Source organism: Perca fluviatilis, chromosome 2 (assembly GCF_010015445.1).
Source record: "Perca fluviatilis chromosome 2, GENO_Pfluv_1.0, whole genome shotgun sequence".
Lineage (NCBI taxonomy): Eukaryota > Metazoa > Chordata > Actinopteri > Perciformes > Percidae > Perca > Perca fluviatilis.
Window position 1 is genome coordinate 29,100,779 of NC_053113.1, and position 14,155 is coordinate 29,114,933.

The following is a 14,155-nucleotide window of genomic DNA, read 5'->3' on the forward strand; positions in this document are numbered from 1 at the left end:
AGTAAATAGTATTCATAAGCCATAGTATAAGTAGTATTTTAAAGGTCCTATGACATGCTGCTTTTTGGATGCTTTTATATAGACCTTAGTGGTCCCCTAATACTGTATCTGAAGTCTCTTTCCTGAAATTCTTGGTGCAGAATTACAGCCACTAGAGCCAGTCCCACAATGAGCTTTCCTTAGTATGTGCCATTTCTGTGTCTGTAGCTTTAAATGCTATTGAGGAGGAGAGGGGGGGGGGCAAGGTGGAGGGTGGGTGTGTGGCCTTGACCAACTGCCATGTTTCGCTCGTATGCAAGCCAGGATGTCTCTCTCTTTCTCATGGGCGGGACAAATTCTCTGGGCGGGCAAAGCAGAGAAAGGGGAGGTAACCTTTCCCCTTATGACGTCATAAAGGGACGATTCCAGATCGGCCCATCTGAGCTTTCATTTTCTCAAAGTCAGAGCAGGATACCCAGGGCTCGGTTTACACCTGTCGCCATTTCTAACCACTGGGGGACCATAGGCAGGCTGGGGGAATGCATATTAATGTTAAAAAACCTCATAAAGTGAAATTTTCATGCCATGGGACCTTTAAATTTACAAATGTATAAAATAAAATCTGGGGGAGCCAGTTTGAATGGGGCTGATGGGGCAGTTGATCAAATTAATTATAGTATTAAACTTATAAGTGTATAGCAGTGTAATACACTGGGCTGTCAGGTGTGACTATGTGGCAATGGCAAATGGTTTACATCGCTCACAGGTCAGGTAGGAAGGCCCCTTAGCAGATTTTGCTTAGGGCCCCAGGGAGGTCAGGACTAGCTCTGTGTACAACAGACTATAGATGTTATTAAGCACAATTACTGAACTTGACAAACATTTACCTTTGGAATGGCCAGTCTCTCTGTTTTTTCCGGCCCCTCCTCGGAGTCAGAGCAGGTATGTGTGTCTGCAGGGACGCGAGGCCGGTGGAGCGGCTGGAGGCTGATCTGGGTGCTGAGGAGGTTGCTGACAGCCTTCAGAGAGCTGCAGGTGTTAGGGGGCAGCGAGGGGTCTGCCAGCAGGTCTGAGATCAGCCCGTGGGCTTCACCCATCACCGCGATGTCCACTACCACACTGGTGCCTGAAGACTGAAGAAGAGAAGATAGGAAGAGATAGAGAATGAGATAATCACTCTTTGTTCATCTTTACTGGTGTAATGCAATGATGATGTGGTGAAACAAATGTATCACCACACCGACGCACACAGCGTCTTTATCTCTATACCTGAGAGAGAAAGAGAATATGTTTGTTTGTGTGTGTGTGTACTGGAGACAGCACATGTAGCCTACTGTGTGTGTGAGTGTGTGTGTGTAATACAGTATTACAAATATCATAGCCATAAAAACATTAGACTTTCTACAATATTCCTACAAAGAAGTAGAAGGGCACTCGGAGAGAACAGACCGTACAAAACAGTAACGTTAAGGAAAGTGAAAAATAATTTGTGTATCCGCCTCGTGTTTCAGATACGCTCCAAAATTTAACAAAAAGACAAGCAAACCTCACCGAAAACATAACTACCTTGGAAGAGGTAATAACACACCCTACTCTCAAACATCCAGCCTCTTCCTCCCGCCTATATATAGCTGCCACTGATTCATCATATTGACTAATAAGCCCAAAGGCTCATCTATGTCAAAGGTCAACCATGTTAGGTTTCAGTAATGGATTCAACCGTTAATGTCAACATCAGCTCCTCTTCAGCTTATAATCAATTTCCAAACACTCCAAAATACATGTATCCACACGCACGCACTTACACACATGGAACAATGGCAGATTGCTTTAGTGGGTGGATCAAGACAATCAAACTGGCCCTGATGTTTTCTCGTCTTCCACTCATGCTCTCCTCCTGCATCCTTCTCTCCCCTACTGTGCCAACACATGAAGCAAATGAGCTCACATGATCACTCCATCCATAAGCTTTCACTCTTCCATCTGCCTGCCTCCCGAGGCGACTAGGCTTGGAAACTGGCAGCAACCTCTGCTTTTCCACTCTGCTTGTATCTGTGCCTAACTTATTCACTTCGCTTGTGATTTCAGTCAGTGGTTTCTCAAATCCTAAGCTTGGGAGTTTACCTTTATTATTCTACTCCATTTGGGTCCTCAGTTAACTCATGCTATCACTTTTCTCTATCTCACACACATATATTTGTCCCTGGTAGAGCGTAATCTTAGATAGAAAAAGATGAAGATGTGCAGGTGGAGTAAAGGGGGAAACATAAAAGGTAACAACAGCAGAACCATCCCTCTGTTTTCAAACAAAAGTGACAGATGATTCTAATAATTTGCTTCCTTAAACAGATTGTATTAGCTCTTCAAACATGTCAGAGCTCGGGGCTGTGATGTGATGAGTAAATGCATCAAGCACATAGGGAGATAGTTTCCTGGAAGAGCGCGTGTCTGTATGTGTGCATGTGCAAGTGTGCATGTGTCACCTCAACCTGAACAAAACCCATTAGAGCACTCCAGAGCTTTATGACATCCTGCTATTGTGACATTCACCCATTACATGGCAGTAATGGTCTCTGTTCCGCTAATGTCAGGGAGAGAGTGAGATAGAGGGAGCTTGAATGTGTGTGTGTGTGTGTGTGTGTGTGTGTGTGTGTGTGTGTGTGTGTGTGTGTGTGTGTGTGTGTGTTGCAGCTGTTTTTATGGCACTTTTCTCTGTTAGAATTTTGATATTTATGCATTAAAAAAAAAAGAAACAGAGAACAAACATACAGTATATGTGTACATTTGGAAGTGCATTTACTGAAACATGCATGAGCATTTGGGCTGATGGAGTGCTACAGAGCGCCGTTCTGGTAGAGACACAGTGAAGAGGCAAGGCAAGGGAGAAGGTTATCGATTCCTCCCAGCATAAAGGCCCACAGGAGGCGGAGCAATAGTCAATGAGTAAATATCAACAGTGGGCACACACACACACACACACACACACACACACACACACACACACACACACACACACACACACACACACACACACACACACACACACACACACACACACACAGAGGCATGCATGTACCAGAATTGCCCCTTTGGGATCACTCTGTCAGGCTTTCAGAGTACAGAACATGCTGCGCACAGAACGATGGGTCATAATCCCTCAACAAATGCAGTGCACTGTAACAGAAGACAATATTAAACACTGGTCTATGATGATGAACACAGATAAGTAAAATAAGATCTGTGTACACTAAGCTCCTAAGAACAGAACTACTGATTTGGATCACTAGTCAAAGCCACATAACATCATCAAAATCTAAAAGGTAAACCAATATCCATTCAGAGTACGGTTGGGCATTTAGATGGATACATACAATATGTAGTCACACCTTAAAAATTCATACATTACAAAAGGACCATGATATTGAGTCAATGTATGTCTGATACGGCATCAACAAAAACAGCTTTATAACATTTACTGCTGGACTATTTAATTGAATGAGATTGCATTATATTGTTTTTTGGCCAAGAAAAGTATGAAAGTAGCAGTGAAAACAATCCTTCATCCCTGGAAATCCCCTTGATAATATTGTTCTCTTTTGAATTACCTTAACATTTGATCGCGCACATGCACAAACAAAGTAACCTCACTTAAAGACAGTCCATGCTTTAAAAATGCTATGTTTTGATTTCATCATGTCTGAACCATGCACACTATGGGACTATTCTCTTTAAGCGCAGATGTATATCTATGCTTTTATCATGGGAATGTACACTATACCCCCCTCTTCCTCTCTCTCTCTCTTGCAATTATCTTTCCTCCAGTTTTCTATTTCCCCTCTTCTTATATCTGCTATTTCCCACTATTTCAGTTTTCCCTCTCATCCCCACATTCTCCAGCCCTCTCCTGAGAGACAGTTATGTAGGCAGATCGGGCATAAAGGCAGATGGTGAAAGCAGAGAGAGAGATAAAGAGCGATAGATAGAGAGAGAGAGAGAAAGAGAGTGATAGAGAGAGAGAGAGAGAGAGAGAGAGAGAGAGGAGCTGAGTCCACAGGCAGGCCATGGCCAGTCAAGTGAAAAAGAGAACAACTCACTCGAGCAGGCCAGCTGAACTCCTCCACAGCGTAACCTACAACAACTGTAAATACAGCACTACAGTGGGGAGCTGCCCATTGTTTCTGTACTATCACACCAACAGTAGAGACGAGCAAAATATGTAGAAAGCCTTCACACCTCTCTCTCCTTTAAGAAATGAATGATGAACTAATAGTAGCCAACAGAGCATGAGGCCAAGTTCAGGTTCTGGATACAGGAGGATGATTGCAGAATTGCAAACAGTTGCAGGATTGCAGAGCAGGAGTGCCTCAGAGTTGCAAGGCTATTAATCATTATCAAATGTATCTATTGATTTGGTAATAATGATGAAGTAAGTATGTGTTTTGGAGGGAGCACAGCCTAGCTGAGATGTGTTTTCTGAGCTGCGCAAGATGTATGAACACCAGAGACTACAATTTGTTGGTCATTTTGCAATACATCTACCTCTCTAACCTCTTGTATTCATAATGTGCAAAAGTGGTGATAATACAAAATCAATAGAATAGATGCAATTGTTTGTCAAGTTTGAGTTCGAAGATAATGAAACTATGCAGACCATTGTGTTGTGTGAGATAACACATAGCCTATCTAGAACACATCCACCCTTATAGGACATGCTGCTCAACAAATAGCACCCATCTAAGAACAAGAGTGACAATGAATCTCTCAACAGTGGCTCCAGTCTCCTGCTCACGAACACCAGGCTCTCACATGCGTAATTGACCTAAAAACTCAAGAAGCTTAATTTAGACATTGCTTCAAGTTGTCCTATTTAAACCATCTCATCATTACTGATTAAATGGCTTTCCATTCCCTGCACACGTGTGCGCACACAGACACAAAGATAAAGAGCATGCATGTGTACATACAGCACATACACCCAGAATGAAGGGGGGAGACACGAGTTAAGCCAATACTGAACCTGTTTAGGATGATGTGTATTGTCCTGATGGCGTCCCATGATACTTGCTGAGTGCCTTCTCTGCATCATTCGTGTTCACTTTGAACACAACCGCTCAATCCTGATCTTGCTATCTAGACTCCGATATGATATGACAGCTTTAAGCTCTCTTTCCTTCCTTTAACCCTACTTCAAATGTCACAGTCGTAAGAGTCTCAATCCAAAGCAAGTGACATTTCAATAATGTAGTCCACAAACACTTCCTCGCCCTCTCCTCAGCTCTCCTCTTCTCTGCTGCTTCATGGACCTCCCTCTGTCCTCTCACCCGCCCCTGATTCTGCATCTGCCAATTGCAAATGTTCACCAGTGGTTCAGGGATGAGAAGACCTGCAGTACACTGAAATCAGTTGTATTGAAAATACCTGGTTGCTAGGTTACTTTGGGACAAAGATCAAAGTGAATCGACTATGGACCATAAAATTGTTGTTCGGGGCTCAGTTGGCCACAGTTATACTACGCCCACTACTTGTCCAGTGTTTCCTGTGCTAGCAGGTAATGCATGACAACCGAGTAGCGAGAAATGTGTGCATTATCAGAACAGGGCTTTCTGCATCAGGAAACTGAGATACATATTGATTCATTAAAAGTCTATTAAGATGGTAGGTTTGCTGTTGACTAAAGCTGGAGCTGCATGTCCAGTATGAAAAAAAATGCGGATGGTTTAAATATTAAATCTAAAACAATAACACATAAGTGGTGAGTATAATATGAAGACTGTTCAAAACTGTTTGATTTTTACTTTTAAAGTCTGGGAGCCTTGGTGGTAAAAGTCAAACCATATTTATGAGGAAAACTAGTCATTGATGACCTTTATTTCCAAAATGTATATGAATGAACTTTGATTTTTCATATTTTATTGTTTATCCAATTATCTGTAATGACTTTGCATTGCGTGCTTATGACAATTCAAATACTCTGTCCTACATTAGCAGAGATCATGTGTGTGACCTGTTCAACAAGCAGCATCTTGTTTCAGCATGTATATAACAATACCTGTTATTATATATTATTATACTGACATTGAATCAATTGACTCCCAGTTATGTGAAGGTGATGCTAGCACTGCTGATACCACTGAAAATCAACACTTGACTTAGCTGCATAATGCATCTTTTAGCAGTACTTTTAGTTCATTATCTGAGTCATCTGGATTCACTGGATAAAGCCAAAACCAAAACAATGTTGCTTTGTATAAAACCTTGGCCAGCATAAGTAGCACATGACATAACCAGTTCTTCCAGAAATAGTTTTTTTGTGATTGTTGCGGGCAAAAATCCTTGATTATGCGGCACGTTTTCTTAAAAAATGCGATGGAATATGCACGATATTTATGCAATTTTATGCGATGTGTAAAAGAGAAGAAAAATTTATTCCCCCCACACCCTGCTTTTTTTAAACTTAATTTCCAAAAATAGTTTACAGATATTCAGTCATTGCAATAAGTAAACAAATAAGATACAAAAATATATACAAATAATATAATATTAAAGTAAAAATAAAAGTAATAGTCTAAACAGAGGGAAATAAAAGATACAAAAGAGACAGACTTTCAAAAATCGTTAAAAATATAGACAGCAGGAGCACTTAAACAAAGACATTTGAGTAGACATCAGATAGAGACTCAAAGTACATGTCAAATTCAACCTCCAACACCTGCTTTTCGATGATGTTCACGTCGCGTAATTACGTCACTTCATAACGTTCCCATGGCAACAGGGGAAAATGGCTGCTCTTGTGTGAAGTAAACGCAAAATTTTTTCAACTTTCTGCTAAGATACAGTATATGTGACTTTTTTGCAACGAAAATGCAGGGATTATGAAATCATGCAAGCACTGCATATTTTGCGCGGAAATCGGCAATTTATGTGGCAAAAGTGCGGCATATTTGAAAAAATGCGGCCCCCGCATGAATATGCGGACTTTGGCTGATTATGCATTGCATTATGCGATCGCATAATCGCATTTTTCTGGAGGGACTGCATAACACTGCTAGAAAAAGGCATAGAGACTAAATAATGTGACATGTGAAGAAAATCAAAGATTTAGCAAGCCAAAAAGAGCCAGATATTTCCCTCATTAGTTCATTAACCAAACCTTGGCAGCAAGGCAAGTGTCAAACTTAAATTTAACAGGTAGGCGCAGAGATGATTCCAACAGGATGCCAACATTCTGTTTTTATTATTTCTTTTATTATTGTAAAAGTCTGTTGCTCACAGGCTTTTATTTTTTAAAAGTCTGTTGCTGACTGCTGCCACGCTTACAGGAACTGGAAAAGAAAAGAATTGGCGGATAAACAAACCAACAAACATGGAGAAGGGTACAAAACTTTTACATGGCCATTTTCATTTTAAAGTTCTTCCAGACTGCGCAGTAGACAGAACCAAAGTTATTTGGAACCACTGCTAAGTTGAATTTTCTTATTCAGAGTACTTCCATTCTGAAATATCACCTAAATGCAATACACACAGTTGATACCAGCAAATCATTCAACGAAACAAACAGTGGTGCGTCGGCAGACTACATTAGATGCAGCGTGTGGGAGAAGTATAGATAAACGTGGCAAGAGAAGCTAACAAATGCCCGAGTGAAGTGGATAGCTACAGACTGCAGGCTGATTAGTGTTGTGGAGGACGTCGGTCTGAGAAACATTCGGAGAATTGCAACAAATGACGGAAGGTATGAGATTCCCTCAAAACGCAGCATTCACTGGGGACTACTGGACATCGCTGGGTAACCATAATTACCTCGGAGTTACAGTTTTAATGTTATGATTGTGGCTCAGGATTTTGTGGGCAATTTTTTTTATATATATATATATAACAAACAGGATAACATGAATGCCCTGGCAGTGGCAATAAGCTTTCATTTTGTATTTGCTTTGATTACATTGTTTAAGTTGAGATTTACACTAAATATTTTATGTAAAAAAATGTAAAATTGAGCTATACACTACTTTTGAATTCATTATTGGATTTTGCATATAACAATGCGATTAATCGCGATTAATCAGGGAACTCATGCAATTAATCGCGATTAAAAATTTTAATCGTTGCCCAGCCCTAGAAAAAACATGTTATAATGTTATTTGTGGTAATATTTATAGTAAGTTATGGGTGGAAATAGCTGCCATAATGTTAGCGACTGGCTGCGAGGAAGCAGAATTAAAAAGGGGATCGTCCAGCTGAAAAATTGCAATCAGGGCTCCAGACTGCGACCAAATTCTCACATTTTGTGACCATTTTTTAAGACGAGTGCGAGTATTTGCGTGACCTGCAAATTTGACAACTTTTTTTTTAGGAACGACTCTGCAAGAGTTGGCCAATGTGTGTAAGAGGGGGATGGTCCGTATATCCGTATATTCCGCCGGATGCATGTATTTTCGCTGATTTCTGTTTCCTTCTTTGTTGGAATATTAAACTGCAGTGGATTTATGAGGACTATGGTTAACTGCTCCTCAGATTTCTGAATGGTAAACTATTTTGCAGCGGATCCGTCCGGCGCTTACTACCGCCCAAGATGACTGTGATTGGTTTGAAGAAATGCCAACAAACCATGCGCTGTTGTTACCATGGTTCCGTCCAAATCACGATGTTGCAGTCCACAATCTATATACGAGTGGTGATCCCAGCCGAAGTTCATCCATTTTGTTTGCTGCATAAAGGCTGTACACTGGCGAGGAAAATGCAGCGTAGTGATAGCCGATAAGGAGGACGGTCTGCAAGCACTTCTGGTCGGCGGAGGTGGGCTCTGTATTCGTCACAAAACCGACCACATTTACAAAACACACTGAAGTAACTGTGAGAGGATACGTATGTTACAAAAGAACTTGAGTTTTCAATTTGAATAAAAAATTTTATATTTTTTATTCTGTTAATATGATACTTGTTCTGATGTTTACATTTAATGACAATAATAATACTTTGTTTACATTTCTTCTCTTTGTCCAAGAGAGACATTACTTATGGCCTAAACCTTCAGAGAGACTAAAATGCTCATGTGCTTAATGTTACCATCAACAATGAGTTGCTTAAAAATGTCCCCCAGGAACAAGTGCTATTCTACTACACAAACATGCACATCCTTTCTCCCCTTTCCCTCAGGGCTGCACTGACCTGGGATCTGCTCAGAGCTCTCTTGTAGTCCCATTCTGGGTGGCACATAATCTGGTGATAGAAGCATACGAACAGAAGCTACTGTCAGAGACCTGTCCACTCTGTGACACAACACAGTACTATCTAAGCACAGCACTTCTTTTCTCTTCTTCTGCGTTCTTCTCCTTTACTTCCTCCTCCCTTCATCCCTCTCTCCGCCAACCCATCTAAATATAAAAGAAGAGCAGGCGCTGCTGATGAAGAAAAACAAAAGAACACATCACCCTTAATGCTGGAGGGCTGATCTACATACGGCTCCCCACCACCACCACCCATTAGCTGTCCCCTCACTGCAATGATTTTACAATTTTGTTCAATCCGAGAAAACTGTAATTTAATTTCACATTCAGACGGTGAGCTTCCAAGTGGCTTTCCTTAAATAAGGCAGCTTTGAAGTTTTCGGGAAGGCATCTTAAACCTTACTTCCTTTTTTTTTGCTCCCATTATAACTACTATGGCCACTAGAGGGCACTGCCATTATATAGGTCGTGATTGCTGCTTGAACAAACAACGTATGGGTTTGTTTTTCAGGGCAAGAACAGTCTCAGCAAGAGGTAACTGTTTGATGAATTTGGACACTTTAAGGCAATATGTAAATCAGATGATGTTTGTCATATAAGGCTTATTTCATGTTGCCAGCGAGGGGGCTGGGTGAGATTCCCCATTTTTGTCTCGAACTGCTATTTAAATAGGCTACTTTTAATGTTTAAACACAGCTTTGGCTTTACTGTGCCTTACATTAAATTGACTGCATACGGTCAATGTGCAGAATTATTCTTGTGCAAAAAGAAATGGGTAGTTTAAATAATAGATGTTGCTTAATTCTTGATATAATATTATTATTTTAATAACTGGTCACAGGCCTTGTGTGCATGTCTGTGTGTGTCTGTGAGTGTGTGTTGCTTCTGTAGCCTGCTCATAGCTGTCATAGTTCGTAGGCTGACGTATAAAATGAGATGACCTGACAGTACAACTGTCATCCACTGGAGATGACTTTGCATTTTGAATGGCAGATGAGATAATCTGCCTAATACATTGGATTCATGGTTTATGTGAGCCCCTCAGGATGGAAGGGAGGTTGTTTGGAAGAATAAAAGCACTGTAATGCTGAATCACACTGAACTCCATGATCGTGTAAAATATGTATACCGTATTTTCTGGACTATAAATCGCTCCGGAGTATAAGTCGCATCAGTCAAAAAATGCGTCCTGAAGAGGAAAAAAACATATATAAGTCGCACCGGACTATAAGTCGCATTTATTTAGAATAAATGTTCTGTGTGCTATTGTGTAGTTGACAGATGGATTTATTTATTTAGAATAAATAAATCCATCTGTCAACTACACAATAGCACACAGAACAACAGGCTGAATACGGTAGGTGTCCGGTATGTTAACGTAACACATTAACAGTTATTGAACTATATAATAGCACACAGAACAACTAGCTACCAGGGCGTGGAGCATGGATGTATTAAAAGGCGTGGAGACGTAACTGCACCGTTGACAAGCCCCTCCCGACTCGTTCCTCCAGCTCTGGCCGTCTTGCTCTCAGCCCACGATTAGCCGATTAGCTTTCTTTGTTTTCTTCATTGCAGTAAGAGTCACCTTTTCGCCAGTCCCTCACAAGTTTCTCCCTCATTTCAAACTTTCTGCTCGATTACCGTTTTCGGGCTGCATATTTTACTACCTGCAGTTTGTAATCTCTTTTCTTTCTCAGTTGTCTTTAGCAGCAGCATTCTAGTTGTCACAAGCCTAGAGCGCCCTCTCGCGGCTGTAGACGGTAATGTTTTCAGTATGAATTAACATTTAAAAACATGTTCAATTATATATATTTTGATATATAAGTCGCACCTGACTATAAGTCGCAGGACCAGCCAAAGTAGGAAAAAAAGTGCGACTTATAGTCCGGAAAATATGGTACCTCATTTTGGAATACTGTGTGTGGCACTCTGTTTTGTTGTCTGATGTTTATTTAAGAGTCAGGCCGGTAAACGAGGTCCTTTTCTCTCTATCACAAACAACACAAACACATTTTTTTCTCCATCATTTACTGAGGCCTTTAATTCCTCCTCTGTGCTCTGTTGTTCCTTGAAGGCCTCCATTATGGCCCACATACACTTCTCATGTCAAGTCTATAAGAGGCCTAATGCACTTCTGAGCCACATAGTCTTTGACAGCTCCATAATTCCGTTTTAAGAAGACTGCTTCTAATTGCACTTGAGCAAATATAAGCATAGCTTCATATCAGCCCACTATAGGTTAAGAAAAGTCAACGTTCATCGTTCACACGCACAGCGGAGTGTTCCATTGCTGGGATGGCCAACACATCCATGAACACACTGCACACTGCAAGGGGAGGTCTTTTTGTTTACATGAAGACTGCTGGTCTCAGGGGTGTTTTTGCAGTATGCAGAACTTAAACGTGTCCACGGGGACAAGCCTCCTGTATGTATGTGATAAATACATTTGACAAGAACATAAAACTTAGAACTAAAAAAACATTAGAATGCATTTTAAAACAACCATGATTTTATATAATTGTGCAGATTATTTTTAAAATAAATGACCTGAGTTAGTTTACCCATTTAGTTTCGCCTGACTTTTGACATTTTAAAAACGTGCAAAAACACTATATCTCTGTCCAGAGATTACCAGTACTCCCCATTTATTCATACAACAAACCACATAATAATTATTACAGTCATTGATTGTTAAATCAGTTACAAATTAAAGCTTTGTCCAAGAGAGACATTACTTATCAGGCTCTCCCAATTAAAGTAGAATGTAACAAAGAAAACATGAAACACTGTGGTCTATTATGCATATTATGAATGAGTTATGTTAATCTTCTAAATGACAACTAGTGCTTCATGATCTTCATCCATCTAATTGTTATAACAAGATAAATAAAACCATAGCAATTTCATGGAAATACAATGTATTTCGTGTATACTTTGACATTCCCCATTTTTTTCTCGAATTGCTATTTAAATAGGCTACTTTATGTGAATTCCATTTTCCATGTGAAAATATTTGGTATTGTTTACAGGACTTGTGACTACCCTTAACCCATTTAAAATAGCAGCAGTATGTGTGTGTAACTTTGTATGTTATGACATACTATGACAAAGCCAAGTAAGGGCTAAAAGGGACAAAAGATCTCCACTGATTAATGTTTGTGAGTCTATCTTTACCCACCCACACACACAGAGGCACAAGCATACACCAGTGCCCACACGGGTGCACCGACACACACACACACACACACACACACACACACACACGCTCTCTGTTTGTCACGACTCAGACGCTCCAGTCCTGAAGAACCCAGCAAGCCAGACCAAAACCCCTACTGGCCAGCAACTGTTCTTACTAGATCCAAGTTGTGGAGGGAGAGACATATCACATATATGGAGAGAGAGAGAAAAAAAAGAGGGAGAGAAAAAAAAAAAAAAAAAAAAAAAAAAAAAAAAAAAAAAAAAAAAAAAAAAAAAAAAAAAAAAAAAAAAAAAAAGAGAAATACCCCAACTGTACAAAAATTCAAACTGACAAATAAATGACTTTAGAGAGAGTGGTGATCACATAAAAATTTTGAAAAGAAGAATACAGAAAATAGTTCCTCTATTACTACATTACCGTGATGAACTACTGTACAATGTAGATAAATGAAGTGAAAAAATTAGACACACAAAAGCAGCATAATGTATCTGAACTTATATAATCATTACCTCACCTCATCTCGCCTAATCTTATCAAATCACTTTTCATCAGGTGATATGGTAATTGTGTGCAAAATAGCATTCAAACAAATCTAACTGATGTCCAATGCAATGAACTGTGCTCCACTGGTATGCATAGGGCAAAACTTAAAACAAAAACATTTTTATTATAATTTGCTTGAAAACATAATTTAGTAAAACAGTGCCAAGTTTAAATTGTCACAATACAATTTTCCAAAAGTCAATAATACGATAGTATTGCCCACCTCTGCTATGATATAATAATGTGAGATGATCTGAGGGAACATCTCGTCTCATCTTAAACCCAATGCTAAATCAATGCTCCCTGTTGTGGCACGTCACTTTACAGGCTTCTGACAAAAGCTTGTCATTGAAGAATATTTACTTGTACTGTAGTGTTGTTGCTCAATACCCTAATTTTGTTGTATTCCTTAAAGTGCAAAAAAGCAGATAGTTTCACTGATGACACAGCACATAACTGGTTCATACAGTGACCCAAAGAATCACTGTTTACCCACTCAACACAACTAGCTTGCCAAAAGAATTTGGCAAAGCTGCCTGTGTATGCATGGTTTGTGTGCGTGCATGCATGCATGCGTGCGTGCGTTCAAGAGAGATAGACTCCTGGGCTGGATGATGATGACTCATCCACACACACACACACACACACACACACACACGTGAATTCAGACGTGCACTCATCACCGTCATCACTCACAACCATGTTAGCGCTGCACACTGATGCTGATTCCAATCAGCGTATCAGGGGCCCTGTCAATGCACTGTGAAACCAGACCACGCCAGCGATTGCTTATTGATCTCATTACATGCTCACGTCACTCCGTCAAGCAAGCGTTTGTGAGTTTGTGCACACGTGTAAGGGGCCAACTGAGACATCTGACTGAGCCCAACACTACAACTATTTAAAACGAAGGATGATCTAAGCATCTAATCAATACACAACATGTGAACTCTGTTTTGTTTATTCAAACAAGACTAAATGCTAACATGCTCACAATGACAATGCTAGCATGCTACTGTCACCATCTTAGGTTAGTGCTAATATGTGCTATTTAGCACTAAACATTAGGACAGTGAATTATTTTGTATCTCATGATTTGATTCCGATTCTTGGGGTCACGATTTGATTCAAAATGGATTCTTAATTTAAAATGAATTCACAATTCAGTACATAGATGTGCTAATTTCAGGATTCAGTTTCAAGT

The 14,155-nt window shown here is 40.1% G+C and overlaps 1 protein-coding gene across 3 annotated transcripts in view; it reads right to left on the reverse strand.

Annotated features, from left to right (window-relative positions):
* LOC120551002 (cGMP-inhibited 3',5'-cyclic phosphodiesterase A-like) overlaps window positions 1–14,155 on the reverse strand; it is a 54,297-nt gene that overhangs the window by 15,813 nt on the left and 24,329 nt on the right. Inside the window, exons 1-3 of one of the 3 annotated variants that reach the window (XM_039788107.1) lie at window positions 10,683–10,700; window positions 9,148–9,198; window positions 867–1,112 (exon numbers count right to left, since the gene is read on the reverse strand). In XM_039788107.1, coding sequence (XP_039644041.1) covers window positions 867–1,112; window positions 9,148–9,195 — 294 coding nt within the window. In that variant the 5' untranslated portion in view covers window positions 9,196–9,198; window positions 10,683–10,700. Of the gene's footprint in view, window positions 1–866; window positions 1,113–9,147; window positions 9,199–10,682; window positions 10,701–14,155 lie in introns of those variants that run through there. The other 2 variants (XM_039788089.1, XM_039788098.1) reach the window with 2 other exon arrangements.